The sequence below is a fragment of the Terrapene carolina genome, unplaced genomic scaffold (assembly GCF_002925995.2).
Source record: "Terrapene carolina triunguis isolate 2854851 unplaced genomic scaffold, T_m_triunguis-2.0 Scaffold247, whole genome shotgun sequence".
Taxonomy (NCBI): domain Eukaryota; kingdom Metazoa; phylum Chordata; order Testudines; family Emydidae; genus Terrapene; species Terrapene triunguis.
The window spans coordinates 8,058,758-8,081,805 of record NW_020664598.1 but is presented as its reverse complement, the minus strand read 5'-3'; the positions used below and the strand labels follow the sequence as shown (position 1 = coordinate 8,081,805).

General features: G+C 44.0%; 1 protein-coding gene across 1 annotated transcript in view; it reads left to right on the top strand.

Annotated features, from left to right (window-relative positions):
• Nucleotides 1–5,416: 5,416 nt before the first annotated feature.
• POLR3B (RNA polymerase III subunit B) overlaps nucleotides 5,417–23,048 on the top strand; it is a 124,001-nt gene continuing 106,369 nt past the window's right edge. Inside the window, exons 1-6 of the mRNA XM_026657465.1 lie at nucleotides 5,417–5,509; nucleotides 13,247–13,279; nucleotides 18,006–18,062; nucleotides 18,144–18,208; nucleotides 18,716–18,791; nucleotides 20,903–21,003. Coding sequence (XP_026513250.1) covers nucleotides 5,438–5,509; nucleotides 13,247–13,279; nucleotides 18,006–18,062; nucleotides 18,144–18,208; nucleotides 18,716–18,791; nucleotides 20,903–21,003 — 404 coding nt within the window. The 5' untranslated portion in view covers nucleotides 5,417–5,437. The remainder of the gene's footprint in view (nucleotides 5,510–13,246; nucleotides 13,280–18,005; nucleotides 18,063–18,143; nucleotides 18,209–18,715; nucleotides 18,792–20,902; nucleotides 21,004–23,048) is intronic.

Here is a 23,048-nt window from a genome sequence, read left to right as displayed (position 1 = left end):
AGCGGTCTACTTGTGAGAGATGAGGTGTGTGTATGTATGTACAAAAACAAATGGTGTAGAGCTGGTAAATTGGGTATGCCAATTCATCCTCATGCTACATGAGCCAGGGGACTCTCAGTGAACCCAGTTGAGGAACTTGTTACCACAAGCTAGTCTTGAGAGCTAAAATTCTAGTTGGATTCAAAAAAAGGATCACAAACTTCTATGGATAACAAGCCAGAGTTAGCATAGAGAGGATTTTAAAACCAACCAACAAAAAACCCAAACAGTTGGTCGGGATTAAAACCTAGAGCTGTTCAAAAAAGTTCTGAGAAGATATTTTGTCAGAATTTGCTGATTTGTCAAAATCTGAAACATCCCTGAAAATTCCAACCGAACTCAGGTACGTTTCAAAACCTAGGAGGCATTGTTTCTATTAGGATTCTTTCATGCAGCCTGCCCATCTGGCTCCTCAGCAGAGCTGCAGGTGGTTTGCCTCAGAGAGGGCTTTCAGGGTCCCAGGTTTCAGGGCAACCTGCCTTTGGTTGGGGCTCCATTCCCTTTTGCGGAGAACTGTTGGGATCCTAATCTGAATGAAACCAAATTTTGAAATAAAATCCTCCATGAAAGAGAACTACCTTTCTCCACACAGCTGTAATAAATCCCTCATGCTTCAGGGCATAAACCAGCTCTGAGATATATTGAGGAAAATCTTACTTGGTAGGTAGGTTACTCTAGAACTACTATGTGAACAATATTTTGGGGGAGGGGAGGCATCTTCATCTGAAGCATCTGGTGTTGGTCAGACACAGGGCACAGAAGTTCCAAACTAACAAAACCAAAATATCTTGAGTTTGTTTGAATCAGGAATTAACATCACTGGTGGTGGAGTAAATTCACAGCTAAAAGCTGCTTTTAATTTACAGGCCTGTTTCTTGCAGCTTATCTTCAGGCATTAATATTATCCTCTACATATTTCTTCAATAATGCACAGTATAGGGTTTCCTGGGGACTGCATATCTTATTTTAGAACCCTATGCTAGGCATGCAACCTCCCTTTGGAAGATGCATTAGTGATCTCTATTTTGACAAACTTGAGTATACATTATTGGTCCTTTATTTCACTTTTATGTACATAGAGAGAATGTTATGGACAACAACTATTGTTTTTGATCTTCTTCCTGAAGCCACCAAAACCCAGCAATCCTTGCCCTTTTGCTCACAACTGCCAGAGTGCTAAAAATAATTTTTAAAAAGCCATCAAAGAGAGAGACTCAGTGGAAAGAATCTGAACGGCAAATCAATACATGGTTCATTTAAACAGATGCTAAAGTCCAGCTGTGTCACCCTGCCTGCATCTGGTTTTACTTTCCATTCAATCTTGGGTTTCTCTTGCCCCCACCTTTTCGGGGGGAGGTGAAGGCAGAGAAGAACACTGTTTGGTGATCAGCATGGATAAAAATTTATTTTTTAATTTAAAAAAGATATAATGTAAATTACATTTTTGTCTTTAAAGATAAACCCATTTAAAATTAAATTTGAAATTATGACAACCTATGTTGAGACCTAAACTTGATATAATCTATTAAAATAATTTAAGATACATTTAAAACAATATTGAACGGTACTTGTTTGTGGTCCAAGTTTTAAAGGAAGTCAAGCCACTGAACTGGTGACTAAGCACCAGGAACTAGAGTTGTTGAAGTGTTAAACCAGCTTTTTACAGCAGTAGCCTCTTCTGCCGGTGCAGAGAGAATATTTCCTTCATTTCAGTGTAGTCAACTAGTTCAGTTCAATCACTAGTTCATTCAAAGTTGAGAAACTGATTGGGAGTTGATAAAGCAGGAAAACTCATTTTCCTCTCCCAATCTGTGAATAAAAACTAGGTGAGGGAGGATGAGGTCTGTCCTAAAATCTTGAAGGATAATGGTACCAAAACAATCACTTCAAATCACCAATGACAAACAATACTTCCTTTGTTTAAAAAATCAGTTTTAAATGCAAAACATGTTTATCAAAACATTTGGCTTTTGTTTCCAGAACACTGAAGGTAGTTTTATTTAGCTAATGCATTTTTAAAAGCTGTTTTACTCATTTTAAATTTAATTCCAATTTTCATCCAAATAGAGCTTGACACAAATCACAAGTAAAAAATTAACCATCTAGAAAACAAGAAATGAATTGGAGTACTTGTGGCACCTTAGCGACTGTGCCACAAGTACTCCTGTTCTTTTTGCGGATACAGACTAACACGGCTGCTACTCTGAAAGAAATGAATTGTTCATCATTTTCTAATGTAAAAAATGTAAAAATTAAGAATCTGAATAAATGTATATTAAGCTATATAATTGTTTAAATAAATGTGTATAGATATAGTGTATTGGCCTGATTACCAAAAAGAATGCTTAAATTTTGTGTAAAGGGTAAATTTAGTTAAAAACTGTTGATTTTACCAGCCAGTGCGAACCAGCTTTTCTTGAAGAAAATAACAAAAAAGTATAAATAGAAATCAAGATTTAAACTTATTATTTAAATCAAGGTTTCCTGCTTCTGAATTAAATCAATCCACGCTATCGGTGAGGGGCTCTTCTTTCCCTTTTAAATGTTTTTGTTTATATTGTAGGTTGGGTGTAGGGCTTAGATGTCTTTGACTCACAGTCCTTTTAGAAATGTTTATTATAAAGCAGCATCCACCACTTGTAAAACCAACTAGCAACATATCAGGTTTTAAAGAGAAATAACCCTGTCCCAAACTCACTGTTGGTATAAGTGAGCATAATACGATTGATTTACACAGCCTTCAGAATTATAATAGTAACAAAACCATTCACTGCAAACTCCACCACCTGCTTGGCCTTGTATCTTTAACTATCCCACTTGGTCATCATCTATATGAGAAAAAATCAGCATGCAGTAATGATACTATTATTTAAGTTTAAACTCTATTCAAGGATGTTCAAAACTGGGATGTGTTTTAGGGGTTAGAGCTGTAGTGAGGACTCCTCGGGTCTGTTCTTGGCTCTGCCTCTGATTCATTGACTGATATGGTACAAATTACTTAGCCATTTTCTTCTGCAATTTACCCATGTGTAAAAGGAATAAAATACATGCCTACCTGACAGTGGAATCCTATCTCAAAAAAATCTGCTGATTTTTATACCATGTTTAATTTATGTGTGGAACTCACTGCCAACAACATATCACTGACGCCAAGTACTTAGGATTCAAAGGATGATTGCACTTTTATGTGGATAAGAACATTCATAATTATATAAGGTAGGATAAAAGTTTTAGGACATCCACCATCACCCTTTAGAGCAGAAGCCAACCACTAAGGTTAAGAAAAAACTCTTCCCCCTCGGCAGGTTATTACATAATTTTCCATTGTGGTATTCCTTGCGCTCTCTTCTGACCATCTGGTACTGGCCATTTATGTGCACCAGACATGATACCAGAATAATGGAACAATAGTCTGGAATGGTATGGCAATTCCTATATTCCTTATTTAATTGTTTGCACAGTACATAGATATCCTTGGATGCTACAGTCACACTTATTGAAGTATGACTTCCTTTTTATTACAAAAAGTACAGTGATTTGTTTAAAGGATGTTTCCAGTGTGACCTTTACTTTTAAATGGTGCCTAAAAATCATTATACACAACTTTTAAGAAAATCAACACAGGGACTTTTACTGTGTATATTGATGCTTCTAGTGAGCTGTCATTTTAGTCAACTGGAAAGTCCCCCTCCCACAGAAAGATAGGAAAGTGATTTTTTGTGTATTCTCCTGAGGTTCCCTGTTGACAATCCCAAGACTCCACATGTATGGCTGCTCAGATTCCCCGCCCCGCCCCCCAATTTCAGATGTTGAATCAACAGGAGGCCTTGTAACTCCAAAGCTAAGGAGTCCCACGGAGTTTCAATTCCTGACAATAAGTGCCACTTGAGGAAAGTTTTCTGCAGTGTTGTGGATGATTTTGTGGTTCAGGCATCAGAGTAGGATTCAGGAGATATGACCTTGAGCAAATCACCTTTCTTTACTTGTTCCTCATTTGCAAAATGGAGATTATAGTAATTTGCTGCCTCACCAGAGTATTGTGTATATAAATTTGTTAGTATCTGTGAGGCGCTGACAGGGAAACACTGTCATAGATATAAAATGTCACTTTTTGAGCATAGTGCATACAAGGCAAACAGCATTAAGACTGGAAAAAATATAATGACTGTTACGTATTGACAGTCTGTGTGGCTGTGCAGAGTGTAAACTGACAACCTAGACGGTAATGAGACTGCAGTAGCACTTTCAAACTGTCTTCTGCAGAAAGTCAAAATCGAAGAGTTTGTTGCTGATCTGCAGCTGGTTTGTCTATTATCTGTGAGTCTATTTTTAGTTCTCAACCCATGGAATCCTAACCAGCGGATAAGAGAGAAAAAAATATTAGTGCGGATTCCAGCTTTGGCTCACTTGTACTTCCCCACTATACAGAAAATGATGACATGACAGCGACTCTCCCATGGTGCCCTTCAAATAATAACAAAGGGACTTGTCCTATGCAATACTGTCACATACTTATGCAGGGATATGAGCTGCTGGCTACAGAGCTTCGTTTGTACCAGGCGTGTTCATCCGTGTGCTTTGCCCAGCAGGGCTGAACTTCATTTAAATAAAGTATCAGAGGGGTAGCCGTGTTAGTCTGAATCTGTAAAAAGTAACAGAGGGTCCTGTGGCACCTTTAAGACTAACAGAAGTATTGGGAGCATAAGCTTTCATGGGTAAGAACCTCACTTCTTCAGATGCAAGTGAGGTTCTTACCCACTTCTTCAGATGCAAGTGAGGTTCTTGCATCTGAAGAAGTGAGGTTCTTACCCACGAAAGCTTATGCTCCCAATACTTCTGTTAGTCTTAAAGGTGCCACAGGACCCTCTGTTAGTTTCATTTAAATAAAGTCTTTTATACACAGCGCCCCCCGGTGGGTGAACAGTAGAAGACAGTTTAACTTTCCATGGCACAAGTCACACTGAAATCCCACCCCAGGCTGGCTGGTGTGCGGGGGAGGGGAGGAGCTGTTCTGAGAGGGGAACCTGCTGCCCCCCATCATGTCACATCAGGTTTAGGGCAGTTCTCCAAGCCTCTCACCAGACCCATCCCTTATGTTTAGGGGCGGGGGGTGAGGCTCAGAGTCGGTCTCTGGGGAGCGAGGTTTGTGCTGAGCGTTTCAGGGGGGCATTTTCCCTCCCCCAGCTTCCGAGCTCCTGGGCCAGGACCAGCAGCTCGCTCCGGGCGGGCGGGCGGGCGAGTCCCCCGCCACCCCGCGGGCTCTTTAAAAGAAGCGGAACGGGCCCGCGGCGCCTCTGTTGTGGTGGGGGCAGATTTCATCGCCGCACGGCGGGTCCATTGCGCGGAGCGTCCGCCGGCTGCCGAGTCCCTCCCGGCTCGTGTCTCCGCCGCGCTCGCCATGGACGCGTTAGCGGCCGAGCTGGGGACTCTGACCGCGGAGCAGGCGGCGGCTCCCGTGAACACGGTGGAGGTGAGCGAGCGGGCGGGCGAGGGATAAAGGCGCCGCCGGCCCTCAGAGGAGGGGCTCGCTCCGCTATGGCAACGAGCGGCGGAGCCCCCACGAGCTGTCTCGCCGAGCCCCCTGTTGCGCTTGCGCACAGGCTCCTGCTTCAGCCCCAGGTCTTTCAGCAGCATCCCCTACTGCGCATGCGCGCAACCCCTAGGTTCGTCTCTCCCGTGGGCTTTCCGGGCTCCAGGCACCTGGATCCCGAGTCACCTGTGGCGCATGCGCGGGATCAATCCACCCTTTCCACGCTGGCCTGACCCTTTCCGCAAGCTCCAGGCTGGCTGCTCTGCCCGGCAGCCCCCGGGTCTGGTGCCAGTGACACGGCAGCCAGTGAGATGCTAGCAGGGTGCCCGGCCTGGTGCTGCTAGGTGCTGTGCAGCCTCCCTTGCCATTGAGCCCAGCAGCTGGTGGAGGGCTCCCAGCCTTTCCCCGGGGGACCTTGGCCGCCCCAGGATGTTACAAGGCCAGTGAGCGCCCCCGCTGCTCGGTGTTGGAGTGACACGCTCAGCGTGGGCAAGGGCAGGCGCGTGCAGGGTCATGTTAGCCGCCCACGATTAGGCCACCTAACACGACGTGCGACCCGCCGTCCTTGTCTACATGGGACAGTTAGCAGCCTTTCTAACGCGGTGTAATTTCAGTCTCGATAACGCCTGTAGGGTGACGCACAAAGAGCCTGGCTCTTACCTACCCCTATGGAAATCTGCCTATCCAGCCCTGTATCTACCTTTCACTGCTGCCCATCACCACAGTACTTGAGCCCCTTCCACATACAGTCGATAGCAATGTTCCTCCTGGACTTTGTGGAGTCTCTGGCACTCCTCCTTTTTCAGGGTAAAAGCACTGCATGGGTTAGGGGCTTTTGTTTTTGACATTTTTAGATTTTAATTCCCCACCCCCTTTTTTTGGTAAGGGTTTAGTGGATAGAAGGAGGATGTCAGAAATTTAGCCTTTAAACCAATGACTCATTGCAGTGTTACCACCTGTGAAACATATCCGACGCTGTGCTGATAGTGACTGCATCAGTAGCTGCTACTCACACAAGGCAAAGAGCCCAGTACTGTGTTCCATTGCAAAGTTTACTCATCATGTGCTCCCTTAGGGCCTCATCCTCCAAGTGGGGTGGCCACCTTTTCAAAGTGCAAAAAGAAGACACATGCAAGAACCCCACCCCTTCTGTGGCCCTGCCCCTGCAATTCCTCTTCCCCCGAGGCCCTGTCCCTTGGCCAGGTTGGAAGACTGTGTTAAGAGCCACCCAGGGAGCCCCGGACCCTCTACCTACCCTGGATGGGGGGGTCAGGGTGCCCAAGAATAGTACCTGACCCGTGTCCCCGCCCCCATGGGACGTGCCCAGGCTCCGTGGGCAGCTCTTACTATTGCCCAGCTCTGGCTTCTGGCCTCAACGGGAAGAGGAGGAGCAGGGGGCAGGGCCTCGTGGCAAGAGGGGGCTATGGCCCTCCTCAGCGCCCGCGACTGCGAAGAGGCTGAGGCTGTCCCTAAGCCTCCGGCAGATGCAGAATGGCACTGCAGGGAATCGGGGATAAAAGCTGTGCCAGAGTCATTCAGCCTGGGACCAGGACTTGAAATGTACATTTTGGGACTGTGCCATCCAATTAGGGAAAGGTGGTCATCCTACCTGCAAGGTGTTGAGCCACCTTAGTTTCCACTGAGCTCAATGAATTGTGGGTGCCTGGTGCTTCATGGAATCAAGCACACATATAGTACGCGCAAGAGGGTTGAGGCTGCCACTTGCACTGTATGTAGGCCCATCCTGATTTTACTTAGGGTATGTCTACACTACGAGGGTAGTTCGATTTTACTTAAATCGAATATGTGGAATCGATATTGCAAAGTCGAACGTGTGTGTCCACACCAAGGAGAGTAATTCGACTTTGTGAGTCCACACTAATGGGGCGAGCGTCGATATTGGAAGCGGTGCACTGTGGGCAGCTATCCCACCGTTCCCGCAGTCCCCGCTGCCCATCGGAATTCTGGGTCGAGCCGCCAATGCCTTCTGGGTAAAAAGATGTGTCGTCATCCGTCCGTCACTAACGCCCTCCCCCCCTCCATGAAAGCGCCGGCAGGAAATCAGTTCGCGCACTTTTCTGGTCATTGACAGCGCGGACGCCACAGCACTGCGATCATGGATCACGCTGCGACCATCGCTGCAGTTGTGGCCGTTCTCAACACCTCACAGCTTATCATACACCTTTCCCTGAGGCAGATGCAGAGAAATCAGGCGAGGAGGCTACGACACCGCCGTGATGGCCTGAAGTCGGAGAGTAGCACAGAGCTGTCAGAAACCACGAGCCCCAGCGCCCAGGACATCACGTTGGCAATGGGTCATGTGGATATTGTGGAACGGCGATTCTGGGCCCGGGAAACAAGCACGGACTGGTGGGACCGCATAGTGCTGCAGGTCTGGGATGAATCCCAGTGGCTGCGAAACTTTCGCATGCGGAAGGGGACTTTCCTCGAACTTTGTGAGTTGCTGTCCCCTGCCCTGAAGCGCAAGGACACCCGGATGCGAGCAGCCCTCACTGTCCAGAAGCGAGTGGCCATAGCCCTCTGGAAGCTTGCAACGCCGGACAGCTACCGGTCAGTCGCGAACCACTTTGGTGTGGGCAAATCTACCGTGGGGGTTGTTGTCATGCAAGTAGCCAACGCAATCGTTAAGGTACTGCTCTCAAAGGTAGTGACCCTGGGAAACGCGCAGGTCATCATAGATGGCTTTGCCGCGATGGGATTCCCAAACTGCGGTGGGGCTATCGATGGGACTCACATCCCTATCCTGGGACCGGACCACCAGGTCAGCCAGTACATCAACAGAAAGGGCTACTTTTCAATGGTGCTGCAAGCACTGGTGGACCATCGGGGACGTTTTACAAACATCAACGTCGGATGGCCGGGCAAGGTTCATGACGCTCGGGTTTTCAGGAACTCTGGTCTGTTTAGACGGCTGCAGGAAGGTATTTTCTTCCCGGACCACAAGATAACTGTTGGGGATGTGGAGATGCCTACAGTGATCCTCGGGGACCCAGCCTACCCGCTAATGCCCTGGCTCATGAAGCCCTATACTGGCGCCCTGGACACAGAAAAAGAACTGTTCAACTACCGTCTGAGCAAGTGCAGAATGGTAGTGGAGTGTGCTTTTGGCCGTCTCAAAGGGAGATGGAGAAGCTTACTGACTCGCTGTGATCTCAGCGAAACCAATATCCCCATTGTTATAGCAGCTTGCTGTGTGCTCCACAATCTCTGTGAGAGCAAGGGGGAGACCTTTATGGCGGGGTGGGAGGTTGAGGCAAATAGCCTGGCTGCTGATTACGCCCAGCCAGACAGCCGGGCGATTAGAAGATCCCAGCGGGACGCGCTGTGCATCCGGGAGGCTTTGAAAGCTAGGTTCCTGAGTGAGCAGGGCAACCTGTGACTTTTCAGTTTGTGTACAGAAAAGCTGAACCTGCCCCGTTCATTTTGACTATCCTCTCCAGTTACATACCCCCTTCACCCCCTTCCCCTTCCCAAAAAATAAAATCAGTTCTATTTTGTTAATGAACACCGTTGTCTGTATTGCTGTTTTCGCGGGAATGTTTTAAACCGGGGACGCAGACTGGCGGGGGGCGGGTTTAGTGTTCTGATGCAAATGATGCTTCTAAACTCCCGGAATGACAGGCTCCGCACTGGTGCACTGGTTATTTCAATGGAGCCTGCTAGCACTCCTGGGGGGGGACTGCGTGTATGTGTCGGCTATGTGACTTTCTGGCAGGGGGGGTAGGGTTACAGATCCCCTGCTGCGTGGATCTGTGAGCCAGGATAAGGACCGCTGCATAAGATCTGTAACTGCCCTCCCCCGCCACAAAGTCACAGAGCAACCTCCCCCCCCCCAGAACATGAAAACCACCTCCAAGACTGACCAGGGTAACCAGTGACTGCACTGTGTATGTGTCCTGATGCTGGACCTGACCCCGCCTCTGTACCCTGCTAAAGGTGACTGTCCTGTCCAATTACCAAGCCCCTTACCCCCCTTCAGACAGACTCTCCTCCAAAAGAACAGGATGGAAACAGTAATGAACAGGAACAAATATTTTATTATGAACCACACATGAAACGTGGGGGGTGAAACTTGGACGGGGGCTTGTGTGGGGTGGGTAGGAAAGGACTTTTCAAATTTTGGGGAATGAGAGCCTTCTAGTGCTAGAGCAGTCTGCCGGGGTTGACTGAAAGTTTTACCGGCCCTTGCCGCCCCTCCTTCTTTGGACTTTGGGTGAGGGTGGTGTGGGACTTGGTGGCGGGGGAGGGCGGTTAGAGATAGACTGCAGCGGGGCTCTGTCCTCCTGCCTCCGGTCTTGCAGAACATCCACAAGGCGCCGGAGCGTGTCCGTTTGCTCACTCATTAGTCCAAGCAGCTTTTCAGTAGCCTGTTGGTCCTCCTGACGCCACCTCTCCTCCCGTTCCATGACTGCTCGGTGCATTTGTGACAAGTTCTCCCTCCACTGTGTCTGCTGGGCTGCCTGGGCTCGGGAGCAGCCCATTAGTTCTGAGAACATGTCTTCACGCGTCTTCTTCTTCCTCCGCCTAATCTGCGCTAGCCTCTGGGAATGTGCTGACAGGCTGGGTTGGGAGACAGTCGCAGATGTGTCTGTGTGAATTGTAAAAAGGGAGTGAATTCCTGGGACAGATAAATGAAATTGTACACAAAGAACCTAGTCTTTCTCTGTGAACAAGACCATGCACTGCACCTCTCACATGCGCACTCAGGACAAGGTCGAATTTTCGGCCCTCGCCTTCAGTGCCTGTGGACTTGCGGTGGTCTTGGAGTGATCTGAGAAGCGTGGCTGCAGACCTGAACTTCTGTAGCGGGCAATCATGGTAAGCCGTAGACTTGTGGCTGCTTAAAACTCTATTAGTAGCACTGGCCTCCTTTCACATTGAAAGCAATGCCAGTCTCTGCTGCCAGCAATCAGGCTAGCGCAGATTAGGCGGAGGAAGAAGAAGACGCGTGAAGACATGTTCTCAGAACTAATGGGCTGCTCCCGAGCCCAGGCAGCCCAGCAGACACAGTGGAGCGTGGTAAGCGCTGTCGACTGCATCGTCCTCTTCATCTCCTTCCTCATCTTCCCCGTCAGCTAACATGTCGGAGGAACCGGCCGCGGACAATATCCCATCCTGATAGTCCACGGTCAGTGGTGGGGTAGTGGTGGCGGCCGCACCTAGGATAGAATGCAGTGCCTCGTAGAAACGGGATGTGTGGGGCTGGGATCCGGAGCGTCCGTTTGCCTCTTTGGTTTTTTGGTAGCTTTGTCTCAGCTCCTTGATTTTCACGCGGCACTGCGTTGCATCCCGGCTGTAGCCTCTCTCTGCCATGGCTTTAGAGATCTTCTCGTAGATCTTAGCATTCCTTCTTTTGAAGCGCAGCTCTGAAAGCACGGACTCATCGCCCCACACAGCGATGAGATCCAAGACTTCCCGATCAGTCCATGCTGGGGCCCTCTTTCTATTCTGGGATTGCACGGTCACCTCTGCTGGAGAGCTCTGCATCGTTGCCACTGCTGCTGAGCTCGCCATGATGTCCAAACAGGAACTGAGATTCAAACTGCCCAGACAGGAAAAGGAATTCAAATTTTCCCGGGGTGTGGCTGGTCAGAGCATCCGAGCTCGGACTGCTGTCCAGAGCGTCAACAGAGTGTTGCACTGTGGGATAGTTCCCGGAGCTATTAGCATCGATTTCCATCCACACCTAGCCTAATTCGACATGGCCATGTCGAATTTAGCGCTACTCCTCTCGTTGGGGAGGATTACAGAAATCGATTTAAAGAGAGCTCCATGTCGAACTAAATGGCCTCGTGGTGTGGACGGGTGCAGGGTTAAGTCGATGTAACGGCGCTAAAGTCGACATAAACGCCTAGTGTAGACCAGGCCTTAGTTGGTCCTGTATCTGTGCAGCTGCCCTGAAACTAATTTTGGGCCAATTTTACTTGTGATGCACATAAGTTTATCCTACAGGGCAAACTGTGCAAAGTTATAACCCTTTATTTAACCCACCTTCCTCCATGCTTATGTTTATGCATACTACTACATACCAAAATAGTTTGTTGTGAGACAGCAAGATTTATTTTTAAACAGTGGTGGAAAAATTTAACTTGATTTGCATTCAGTTCTTCCTCCCTAGATTTGAAATGTAAACATTAAGCTGTGAAATATGAAAAACAAAGTTAGACTAAGACTGAATAAAAGTCAACTGAATTTCATGTCTTTGAAAGCAAGTGATACAAACAATAGCTGGGACTCCAAGGGCAGGTCCACACTGGGGCGGGGGATCGATCTAGGAAACGCAACTTCAGCTACGAGAATAGCGTAGCTGAAGTAGACGTTTCCTAGATCGAACTAAATTTACTTACTTCGGGTCCACGCGGCGCAGGCAAGCTCCCCCGTCGACAGCGCTTCCTCCTCTCGGCAAGCAGGAGTTCCGCAGTCGACGGGGGAGCGCTTCTGGGATCGATCTATCGCGTCCAGATGAGATGCGATAAATCGATCCCAGAAGATCGATCTCTACCCGCCGAATCAGGCGGGTAGTGTGGACCAGCCCCAATATAGGATATATCAATAACAATTTTTTGACTTACTTTTGTTCATTTTAGAATTGCACAGGCTGGTTGAATATATTATTTAATGTTCAGAATCTTAGCTGTCTTTGACTCTTTAGATACCTATAAAGTTAGACATACTGTTAACCTGCAAGTCACGTTTGTCTGAATGTTTTGAACCTACTTTTTAACTACAGTAATACTTGAGATTACTGTACAGCTGAAAGAAGTTAGCAGGAATAAGTATTTTTTCAGTTTTGACAGTGCTTTGTTTGGCTGCGTGCATCAGCGTTTGTAGAATTAGGACCATAGTTTTCTCTCTCGTTGAAAACAAAACACTTAAACTTTTTAAAGAGTGGCTTTTTTTCTTTTTTAAAATAAATCAGGACATAGTATTTAAGTGGTGTTTTCTCAGAAACTTGTATTTTGTTAACTTGTTTTTAAATTGACTAATTTAACTGTATCCCTTTGTCTGTGCCTTGAATATAGTTTGTATTGCACACATAGATTACTGGATTATTTAAATTATTTGCTTGTTCATATTACTAATTTTGATTGACTAGTTACAGTCCCTCTTCTCTACATTGACTTGACTTTAAATAGTCTTAATGGTAGAAGTAGGATTGCCAACTTTGTAATATATAAAAACTGGACACTCCAGCAGGAATGCAGAACCTCCCCTGAGGCCCCCCCCCCCCCACCCCTCTCCCCCGAGGCCCCACCCCCCATTTGCTCCTCCTTCCCCCTCCCCCCCCCTCCTGCTGCATTTCCCCTTTCCCCCCCTCCCCCCCCCCCATGTGGTTCAGGAGGGACTCACCTGCAGAGTTGGGGCTGAGAGCTGCAGATGCCAGACGCAGGTAGGAGGCGGCCCTGGCTGAGTAGGGGCTGGCGTGGGTGATGACTTGGCGCCTTCCCGCCTCCCTGCCTGCAGTAACTGGACTTTGAGTGTCTGGTCAGTAGATATGACTGGATGCCATCAGGTCCCCTTTTCAACCAGACTTTCTGGTCGAAAACTGGACACCTGGCCACCCTAGGTAGAAGAATAGTGATTAGGTTTTTTAGATTTTTGTTAGGTACACTCCTGCAGCTATTTCAAATTGTGTTTTTTTTTTTTTGTTTTTAGGAAAAATGGAGGCTTCTTCCAGCTTTTCTAAAGGTCAGTGTTGCTTTGTATGTTTCACTTGTACATGAATGTTCAAGCTCTTGCACTAGTTAAATTGTTTTCAGTTTAAGACTGATTTGCTACAGACAGTGTTTTGACAAGATAAAAGATGGTCAACTGTGTTTTAATCTTAAAACCTAATGCATTCATTTTAAAATCCTATGTCAGCATTGCACATTCTTGCAGATTCTCTAAACTTTTTATTTTCAGCCCTTGTCCTTCAGCACAACCAAAACCCTTGCGTTCTCACATTTAGTTTCCTTGCTTGTAAAAGTAGGGACTCCCCAATGGTCTCTCTTTCTCCTCTCCCAACTCTAATTCATGGCTGCCCAACCTCTCACAATCCATTAATGCCTTGTATAGCCAAACCTTCCTCCAATCCTGTATGCTCCTCAGTCCACCCTCCAGAGCATCAGAAAGCTTCCCTTTCTCTGATTAACCTCAAAAGTTCTCTGTTTTGTTTCAGACTTTTTTCTATGCTTTTTTATTTTATTATTCCCTACAACATTCTCCCTCTTTATCAAGTCCATTATTTTTTCTTCTTTCTGTCTTTCCTCTTTTTTTTAACCTTCTTCTATGTCTTTTCCTCTGTTATTTCCCAGACCACCTGTCCCCTTTGCATCTGGAGTTTGCATTCTCTCTACAGTCATCCAGTTCCTGCCCCCATAATATGAGAGGCAAGCCTATTACATAAATGAAAGTTTCTTGATTAATCTCAAAGGGAATAGTTTGAGGCAGTCTCTCTTTAGAGGTAGCCATTTTTTTTAGCCAGTTTGAAACAGTGGTTTATGAAATACAGGCAGTGATTTTTGGTTTGTTTTTTATTTCAGTGTTACCCAAAGAACCAATCTAGCTCATTGGTCTAGGGTCTGTAAAACATTTACTAGGTAGCTATGGTCTCTGTCCCATAGAGCATGCAATCTAAAATCCTGATCCTGCAAAGATGCATGCATGCATGACTTCACTCATGCATGTGAGTAGCTCTGCTGAACTCAGGGACAACTCTCATATGTGTTTAGGACCCAAATCTGCAAAGCTAACTCACAAACTGTGAGTAATAATAAGTAGGAGGGAGGATGACTGTGACAGTAACAATACCGTGCAGATGGCAGTCTAAGCTGCTAATGTGCACAACTAGATGTAAACATTTAGTATTAGCACTTTATAAATTCTCTATCAAACCACAGCCCCCTTTGCTCCTGTAGCATCATCACTGCAGTCCCTTCCAAAGTGACCGTGGGTGCACTGCCTATTTTTATATTCTTATTGCATTGTCTTTTTTCTTCACTTTTATATAGACTCTCTGCAATCTAGTATTATTAATTCCCTTTTCAATATACCCCACAACTCCTGCTCCATGACAGTCCTGCTCCTCCCCCTATGTAGGGCTGTTAAACCACCAGGAGTCTCTCACTACCTCTGCTGCTGCATGGGGGCAGAATGGGTCCCTGCATGTATCCAGTGCAGAAGAACAAAGTCCAGCAGTCATTTATGTGCTTTAATGTCATTCTGGCCCAGGGCTGTGATGGTACCTCTGGCTTGCCCAATACCTAATACCCATCTCATTTACGACCCCTTCCTTACATCTCTACCAGCCACCCCCACAAACTACTTGCAGAGGCTTGAACTAGTGACATCATCAGAATTCCCGAGGCTGTAAGAATGTTCTTACTGGGGGAGGGCTGTTGGGACCATGTACCCCAGTGTCCTGGTCTGCAGGCGTGGGTGGAAGAGATGCAATTTGCTGCATGCTTTACATCAAAAGTCTACATCCTTCACTGTGTCCTTTTGTTATATAGCATTGTATTTGTGCCGACACCATACAATACAAATGCTGTGTATTGTGATTTTTGTGTTGGAGTCAAATTTTTGATAAATCTCTGTTCATGTCTTCTGAAAGAAGTTTAAAAGTTAGACAAATAATGATAGAACCACATATTTTGTATGTTCTACATTTTCATTCATTGTTCATATGCTGAGTTTTTGTAAAATATTGTATATCAAAATAATTTTGTCTGGGAGTCATTTTTTGTTGTATTGCTTTCCTTAAATCCATGGGGACTTCATAGAAATCATAGAATCATAGAATATCAGGGTTGGAAGGGACCTCAGGAGGTCATCTAGTCCAACCCCCTGCTCAAAGCAGGACCAATTCCCAACTAAATCATCCCAGCCAGGGCTTTGTCAAACCGGCTCTTAAAAATGAAGGGCTGAAAGGGACCTCAGGAGGTTATCTGGTCCATTTCCTTGTGTTGAGGCAGGACTAAGTATTATCTAGACCAGGGGTAGGCAACCTATGGCACGCGTGCCGAAGGCGGCACGCGAGCTGGTTTTCAGTGGCACTCACCCTGCCCGGGTCCTGGCCACTGGTCCAGGTGGCTCTGCATTTTAATTTAATTTTAAATGAAGCTTCTTAAACATTTTTAAAACCTTATTTACTTTACATACAACAATAGTTTAGTTATATATTATAGACGTTTAGAAAGAGACCTTCTAAAAATGTTAAAATGTATTACTGGCACGTGAAACCTTAAATCAGAGTGAATAAATGAGGACTCGGCACACCACTTCTGAAAGGTTGCCGACCCCTGATCTAGACCATCCCTGACAGTTGTTTTGTTTAAACTGTTCTTAAAATCCTACAATGACAGATTTCACAACCTCCCTTGTTAATTTATTCCAGTGCTTAACTGCCCTTACAGTTAGGAAGTTTTTCCTAATGTCCAAGCTAAATCTCTCTTGCTGCAATTTTAAGCCCATTACTTCTTGCCCTGTCCTCGGTGGACAAGGAGAACAATTGATCACCCTTTTCTTTATAAAAAACGTTTTACATACTTTTGAAGGCTGCTCTCATGTTCCCTGTCAATCTTCTCTTCCTCTGACTAAACAAATGCAATTTTTCAATCTTTTTTTTTATAGATCATGTTTTCTAGACTTTTAATCAGTGTGGAGCCAGCTGGGTAACTCTTGAGTTAGCTATTGCTTTCAATTAATTTTAAAGAGAACCTTAACACATTTTCATAAAGTGAGTTATATTTGTATGTTTCCATTTGCTTATATATATACACATCTACCTCGATATAACGCTGTCCTCGGGAGCCAAAAAATCTTACCGCGTTATAGGTGAAACCGTGTTATATTGAACTTGCTTTAATCCACCAGAGTGCGCAGTCCCGCCCCCCCGGAGCACTGCTTTACCGCGTTATATCCGAATACGTGTTATATCGGGTAGCATTATATCGAGGTAGCGGTGTATCTAGATATAGATAGATAGATAGTCCTAACCACTGGACAAACCTTCCCCTATGAAAGCTTCCTTTCCTTTGCAGCTTGTGGCTAATTATTTCCGTGGAGTACTGAGATTCAGTGTCCCTTAGAGATGCTATGTTTTAAAAAAATGAATAAATGTAGTGTGTTATATTTACCTTCCACTTTTTATAATACAGTACAACCTTTCTAATGCTTGCATTGATTAAACTTAATTCTGAACATCTGCAGCATTGATTTCTACATGTTGATGTCTGGTGGGTCCGGCTTCTGAACCATCAATAAGCACTGGGTGGTGTAAGTGCTGGTAGGATTATGCTTCCTGCTCAGCAAGCAGATGGGAGGCTCTGTCTGGAGTTGTTAAAGTTTCTCCTGCAGGATAGGCCTAGAAGCTACTAGTTTTATGTCTGTGTCTCCTGGTACTTGCTTATTACTAAGGATAGGATTCACAGAAGTCTCAGATTCTGTGACTTTCCATGATTTCCGTGACTACTTCTGGGGCAGGGCTGGAACAGCTGTCAGCCCCAGGCCTGAAGCAGCGGCTGGGGTTGGGTGAGCACCCCTGGGGCTGGAGCAGCGGCAGTCACCCTTTCTCGCAGGAGCAGCAGTGGGACTGGAGCAGCTGCCGGCAGTCAGCCTGGGTGCCACCAGAACAGAAGCCACGGGCGACAGCCAGCCCTGAGGTGGGCCGAAGCAGGAGCTGTCAGAGTAGCAGCCGCCACCAGGGGGGCTGAAGTAGCTGCAAGCGACAGTGCTCTATTTGTTTTTCCCTCAGCCCCAGGGGATTTTTAGTAAAAGTCAGGGACAGGTTGCAGGCTTCTGTGAATTTTTGTTTATTGCCCGCGACCTGTCCCTGACTTTTGCTAAAAATACCCGTGACAGAATCTTAACCTTACTTATTACATTCCTCCCCCAACTCTAGTGTCTCTGGGGCAGGTTGTCTGAGGCTTTTTTTCCTCATTCAGTCTCTCACATCTTGCTGGACCTCTCCCTCTTTCTCCCCTGCCTTATAGTTGTAACCTGAGTCTGCTCCTTGACCTTTTCCTTTAATCCCACACAGTTCTTCTGTCTTCACATCTGACAAATGATTAATATCCCAGGCATCTGCCATAATGGCAAACTGGCAAAAAATGTTAATTCACAATGGTTTTCCCCATTAATCATGCAAACTTATGAGGTTCAGTTATATGCACAGTTTGTGCTATAAATCTAGTACATTTCAGTTGAGGCTTTGTTGAAATCTGTGGAGTTATGCTGGCGTAAACCTGGAGATGTAGTGTAGAATCAGGCTGGTCACCCTGTGGGTTTTCAGAAACTCCTCAGCTAGAAAACGTTAAAGTTGATCCAGAAACTATTATAAGTAAAATTAATTCCTACATATTAATTTCTGCATTGCTTTTGTGACTAATTTTCCTGAGGCTAATTCTGCTGTATATGTATTGTTTTATTTTAGGTGAAAGGACTTGTGAAGCAGCACATAGACTCATTCAACTATTTCATCAATGTAGAGGTATGCTTCCTTGGTGGGAAGGGAATAGGCCTAAATTTACAAAAGTCACGTGACTCAATTCTTTTTTTTTCTCTTTTGCAGATAAAGAAAATCATGAAAGCCAATGAAAAAGTCACAAGTGATGCTGACCCAATGTGGTATTTGAAGTAAGCATAAGGTTGATTTCTGTATTGGTGGTAGCAGTATAAGTATTATCTTGCATAACAATTTGTAATTGACTATAAAAATGTACATGTGGTTACACTGTGATTATACTTGAGTAGGATGAGGTAAACCACACTCCAAAAAAGAGATCACTATAGAGCTTTGAGTGGCCCCATTAAACAGAATTGATAGCCATGCAGTAAAAAGACATTGTAGTGATGGTTTTTCAGTAGTTTGGTGAATTCTCATAGTTGAGGGCCCAATACAACTCTTAATTTGCAACGGTAACTTTGCTTTTATTTTTGTATATGAATTCCAAGATTTATTTCAAAATTCCGGATAGAGCATAGCTCAAGCGCTATGGGATACTCTGGGAAGACAGTTGCTATTTGTTTATTATTAGAATGGAAGATTATCAAAATGAATTGTGTTGAAAAATGGACTCTGCTTCCTTCAGTTCTACCACACAAATATCTTAGTGGTTGATAATAGCAATGTTTGTATTACAGATACCTCAATATCTATGTGGGAGTTCCAGATGTTGAAGAAAGCTTTAATGTAACAAGACCTGTGTCTCCTCATGAGGTAATAGTGAATCCAACTGTAGATTTCATTTCATGTTTACTGGTGAGAGTGGGTGGGTAGATGTTGTGTGTAGTTTTTCCTGCCCAGTATCTTTTTGCTATCAGGAAAGATTCTTATAATGGCCAGGTATATTCCTAGTTTGGGAAAAGAAGGCATTATTAGTTAAGATTGTAATTGAAAGAAAATCATCCCAGTAGTTGTGAAATGACTAAATACCTGAATAAGTAATTGTTCATTTTTTTTTAAATATCTTCTTCCGGTTTAAAGCAGTAGGCCCTCCTGATAAACCAAAATGAATATTTTCTATGAATATATATTCATATTTCATAGAAAAAACAGCTTTTAAAGAACATTAAGTTTGCAAAATCAACCACTCATAAGTTAGGAAGTGCCAGAATTAAAGTTGTCTGTGTAATATTAATTCAGTCCCTTGTGCATTATGATAGTTTTTCCCTGTATCATGTTGGATGTCTGAGACAAAGCCCGAACTAGAACCCAGAACCTAGTGTTTCTGGGTTCCCATCCAGTGCCTTAACCACAACAGAACATCCTTAATGTTCTTTAAATGTAATCTTTTTTGCACCTTTGTAGACTTCGAGTACCTGTCTTTGAGAGCTGGTAGGTCGTCCACACTCTTGAAAATCAGACCATTTACTTAAGGGTCTACATATGGACTTTAGATTTTAAGCACCTGTCTGGCTCCTGTTCCACTTCTCTGCTCTTCATGGAATTTGTGTTCATTTTATTTTCTAAAAGGGATAAAATATAGGTAGGTGTTCTCAAGCTCTTTCGTGATCCAGACTACTTTTTAAAGGAATTGTCTCATGGATCACCACCTCCCTCTCCGTTCATCACCACATACCGTTCCTGTGACCATTATCCCAACTGCTCACACACACAAGTAATATTAAGGAATTATTTAATGTTGTGTTTTTACTGCCATTTAGCAGCGGGAAAATAGGAGGAGAGCTGGCACCATGTGACCAACAAGTTTGAGAACTGCTGGTGTAAATTAATTTTTGTTACTGGAGAAACTGTTTGTCTTTAGCAGGGGAAAAAAGAGACATCCAATATGCAGTAACCCTTCGGGCCCATCTTGTGTATAGACATGTCCCCACCCATAGGGCAAACTGTCTTCCATCATAAACCCTCATTTTACTCCATATACTGTTAATTCTGTATTCATAGCTGTACAAAACCTTCAATGAGTACATCAGAATCCTGAGAATTATGTGCCTAAATGAAGGTAACATACTCAAGGGCTGAGGCCATGAATAAGATACAGTATGTAGCTTTGAAGTCTTCTGTTGATACAATATTCATTTGCATTAACATTGCAGACGTTTATGCAAAACTAGTTTGACATTAGATTACTGGTGTGGGGACTGGGGAGAGAAGACTGGGGAGATCAAGAACGTTCAGAATGACAGAGCCTTGGACTATTTTATGCCCTAGGTCTGTGCATGATGCTCCTATTGATATCTGAGGAACTTGCATGTGGGGATTTAGGGAATTGAGAGAAAGTAACATTTTAAAATTTCAACCTTTTATAACTCCTCTTTCGTAAAAGAAGCACCATGTAATTGTCCATTATTGTATTAAAAAGCTAGCAGCTAAATGTCCTTTTTTAATCTTACACGTTGGCTGCCTTACAAGGCTTTCAATTGCTGCATGCTGTTTGCTGTTAAGATACAGTACGTAGAGACATGCCTGAACCAAAACACCAGATCTGAACACCGGTGGGAGTGGGAATGGTCTTGAAATCCAGTTTTCAATTTTTACATATTAGCACTACCTGCATTTGTGGAAGGTGCCATCGCTTTAAAAGTTAAATGGCTTCATGTGGCCACAATGTTTCCATCTGAAGAAGCAGTTACCATGGCTGCTATTGAAGTCTTGAAACTTTTGTTTAAAAAAAAAAAAAGACTTTGGAGTTCCTTGGATTTTGTTTGACAGACACTGAAGAGACTCCATCTAGCTCTCTTTTGCTTTCATCCTTCGTGGTTGTAGGTGAGAGGCCCGGCAAAAGTGGGATCTTCCGAGTAGATCTTGAATCTCCACTCTGAAGTAAGGGAGAAAAAGTCTAAACTATTTATCTCTTTCCTTTTAAGTGTCGCTTGAGAGATATGACCTACTCTGCCCCAATTACAGTGGACATTGAGTACACTAGAGGTAGCCAGAGGATTATTCGCAATGCATTACCCATTGGCAGGTAAGATACAAATATCAAGATAGCAGTATCAGTTTTTGTGTGTGCCATCAATTCCATTGGTGTGAAAGTTAATCACTATATAAAAAAATTAGGGAAAGCTCATTTTCCACCTTAAAATTAAAATAAAAAATAAGCTCACAAGTGGAGCTTGGTGAATAGCAGCGGAGAAGATATGCTTCTGTTGGTCTCTTTGCAAATTTCTTTTGTTTTTCCAGAGCTTTTGGAAGTCTTAATTTGAATCTCTTCCCCAATACTTGATTTATGCCTACCTAAAGAGAGAAATATCTAAGAGACAAATACTACAGCCTCAAGCAGGGCTATTTCAAAGCAAAATTAGGCATATTAGCCTGACACTTCAGCCTTCTTTAACTGAATTGGAGAATTTTGGGAGGTCTGCTACTGAAAATGGATGGCAAAAACAATAAATGCAAGCATCGCTGGATTCCAATCTTGATAAAATTCTCCTTTAAAATTCTACCAATTTAGAGTCTAGATTGGATGTTGCAAATTGATATTTTGGGTAGATGTGGCTGTGTAGAGGCAAGAAAACTGGTTGAGTAGACCAAGGATGTGATTGCCAGTATGGCTAAGAACACTTAGTTCCTCAAGAAAGAGGATGGAATGTTTGAAGAGAGGGGAAAAAAAAGAAGTCCTGAGAATTCTAGAGGGGCCAGAGGACCCAGTCCCCATAGTTTTCACTAGGACAGGATTCCAAAACTCCTTAAACGAGATAAAATGGCTCTTCTATAGACAAGTGTCTAACTGGCTAAAAATGGCAGTGGCCTACAGAGAATATTTCATATATCACCTGAAAAATAACAGACTGAATATTGGCTGCAAGCAGCAGGAGGACGAGATTAAGCTCTAAACATTCTCTGGTCCCTGACTTTGATTCCCAAAGCAAAATAATTTCTATTGAATTTGCCAAGAGAACATGGATCATAGAGCCAAACTTACCATAAATGAAAATAACAAATTTATTCTTATTTCTCAGCCTTTAATTGATTGAAAGATAGTTTGAAAGAATTTCTGGGTACAAATAGGCTTTCATAATCATTCCATGCAGTGACTTAGATGTAATTTAAAAAAAAAAGTGATCCAGTGAAAGTGCATTTTCACAAAAACTTGTATGTAGTGATCACTTCTCAAGATACTTTTACACCGTTGCATCAGATACAGTGATATGTTGTGGCTACAGGAGGGAAATTCAGCTGGGTGAGCACTTAAATTGTCATAATTCACTTAATATTTTTCTTGATTTTTCTACATTTTTTAACAATGGAAGGAATGAGGATTTGTAAAGCAATCATGGTATAAAGTATCAGGGGGTAGCCGTATTAGTCTGTATCCACAAAAACAACATGGAGTCCGGTCGCACTTTAAAGACTAACAGATTTATTTGGGCATAAGCTTTCGTGAGTAAAAAACCTCACTTCTTCAGATGCATGGAGTGAAAGTTACAGATGCAGGCATTATATAATGACACATAATAAGCCAAAAAAGACCAAAGTATTACACAGACCTAGTGCCCTATATCTGTATACGAAAACCAGCAGCTGTATATACCTTCTCTTCTCCTCTCAAGTGAGAACATTACTGCAAGGAAAAAGAAAATATTCTTCTGGCACAACACTGACTTACCAATCTATTTCGTGATTTGAAAATGGCTCCAGTGATCCTATGCATTTATAATTTTAATTCCAAATCCAATAGACTAACAAGTTCCATATCTGGATGAAAGGAAAGTCATAAACAACAAACTTTCAGCTTGGTTTACTTAGTAGAAATATTACTTTTAAAACAGTATCCAAAACTACTGGTTAGCAATGAACATTTTATATACAAGAACAGCCAACGATATAAACATTAAACACATCAGTCCTGTGATCCTACTCTAGAGTAGGTAGCTAAATACGTTTTTAAATTTATAGATTCCAAAAAGTGTGTTTTTAAATATGTTTAAAAAAGGTAATATCTGGGTGGGAATATATTTCCACTTCTTTTTGGAACAACGTGTTAATCTTTTCATAAGCCTTTAAGTCAGT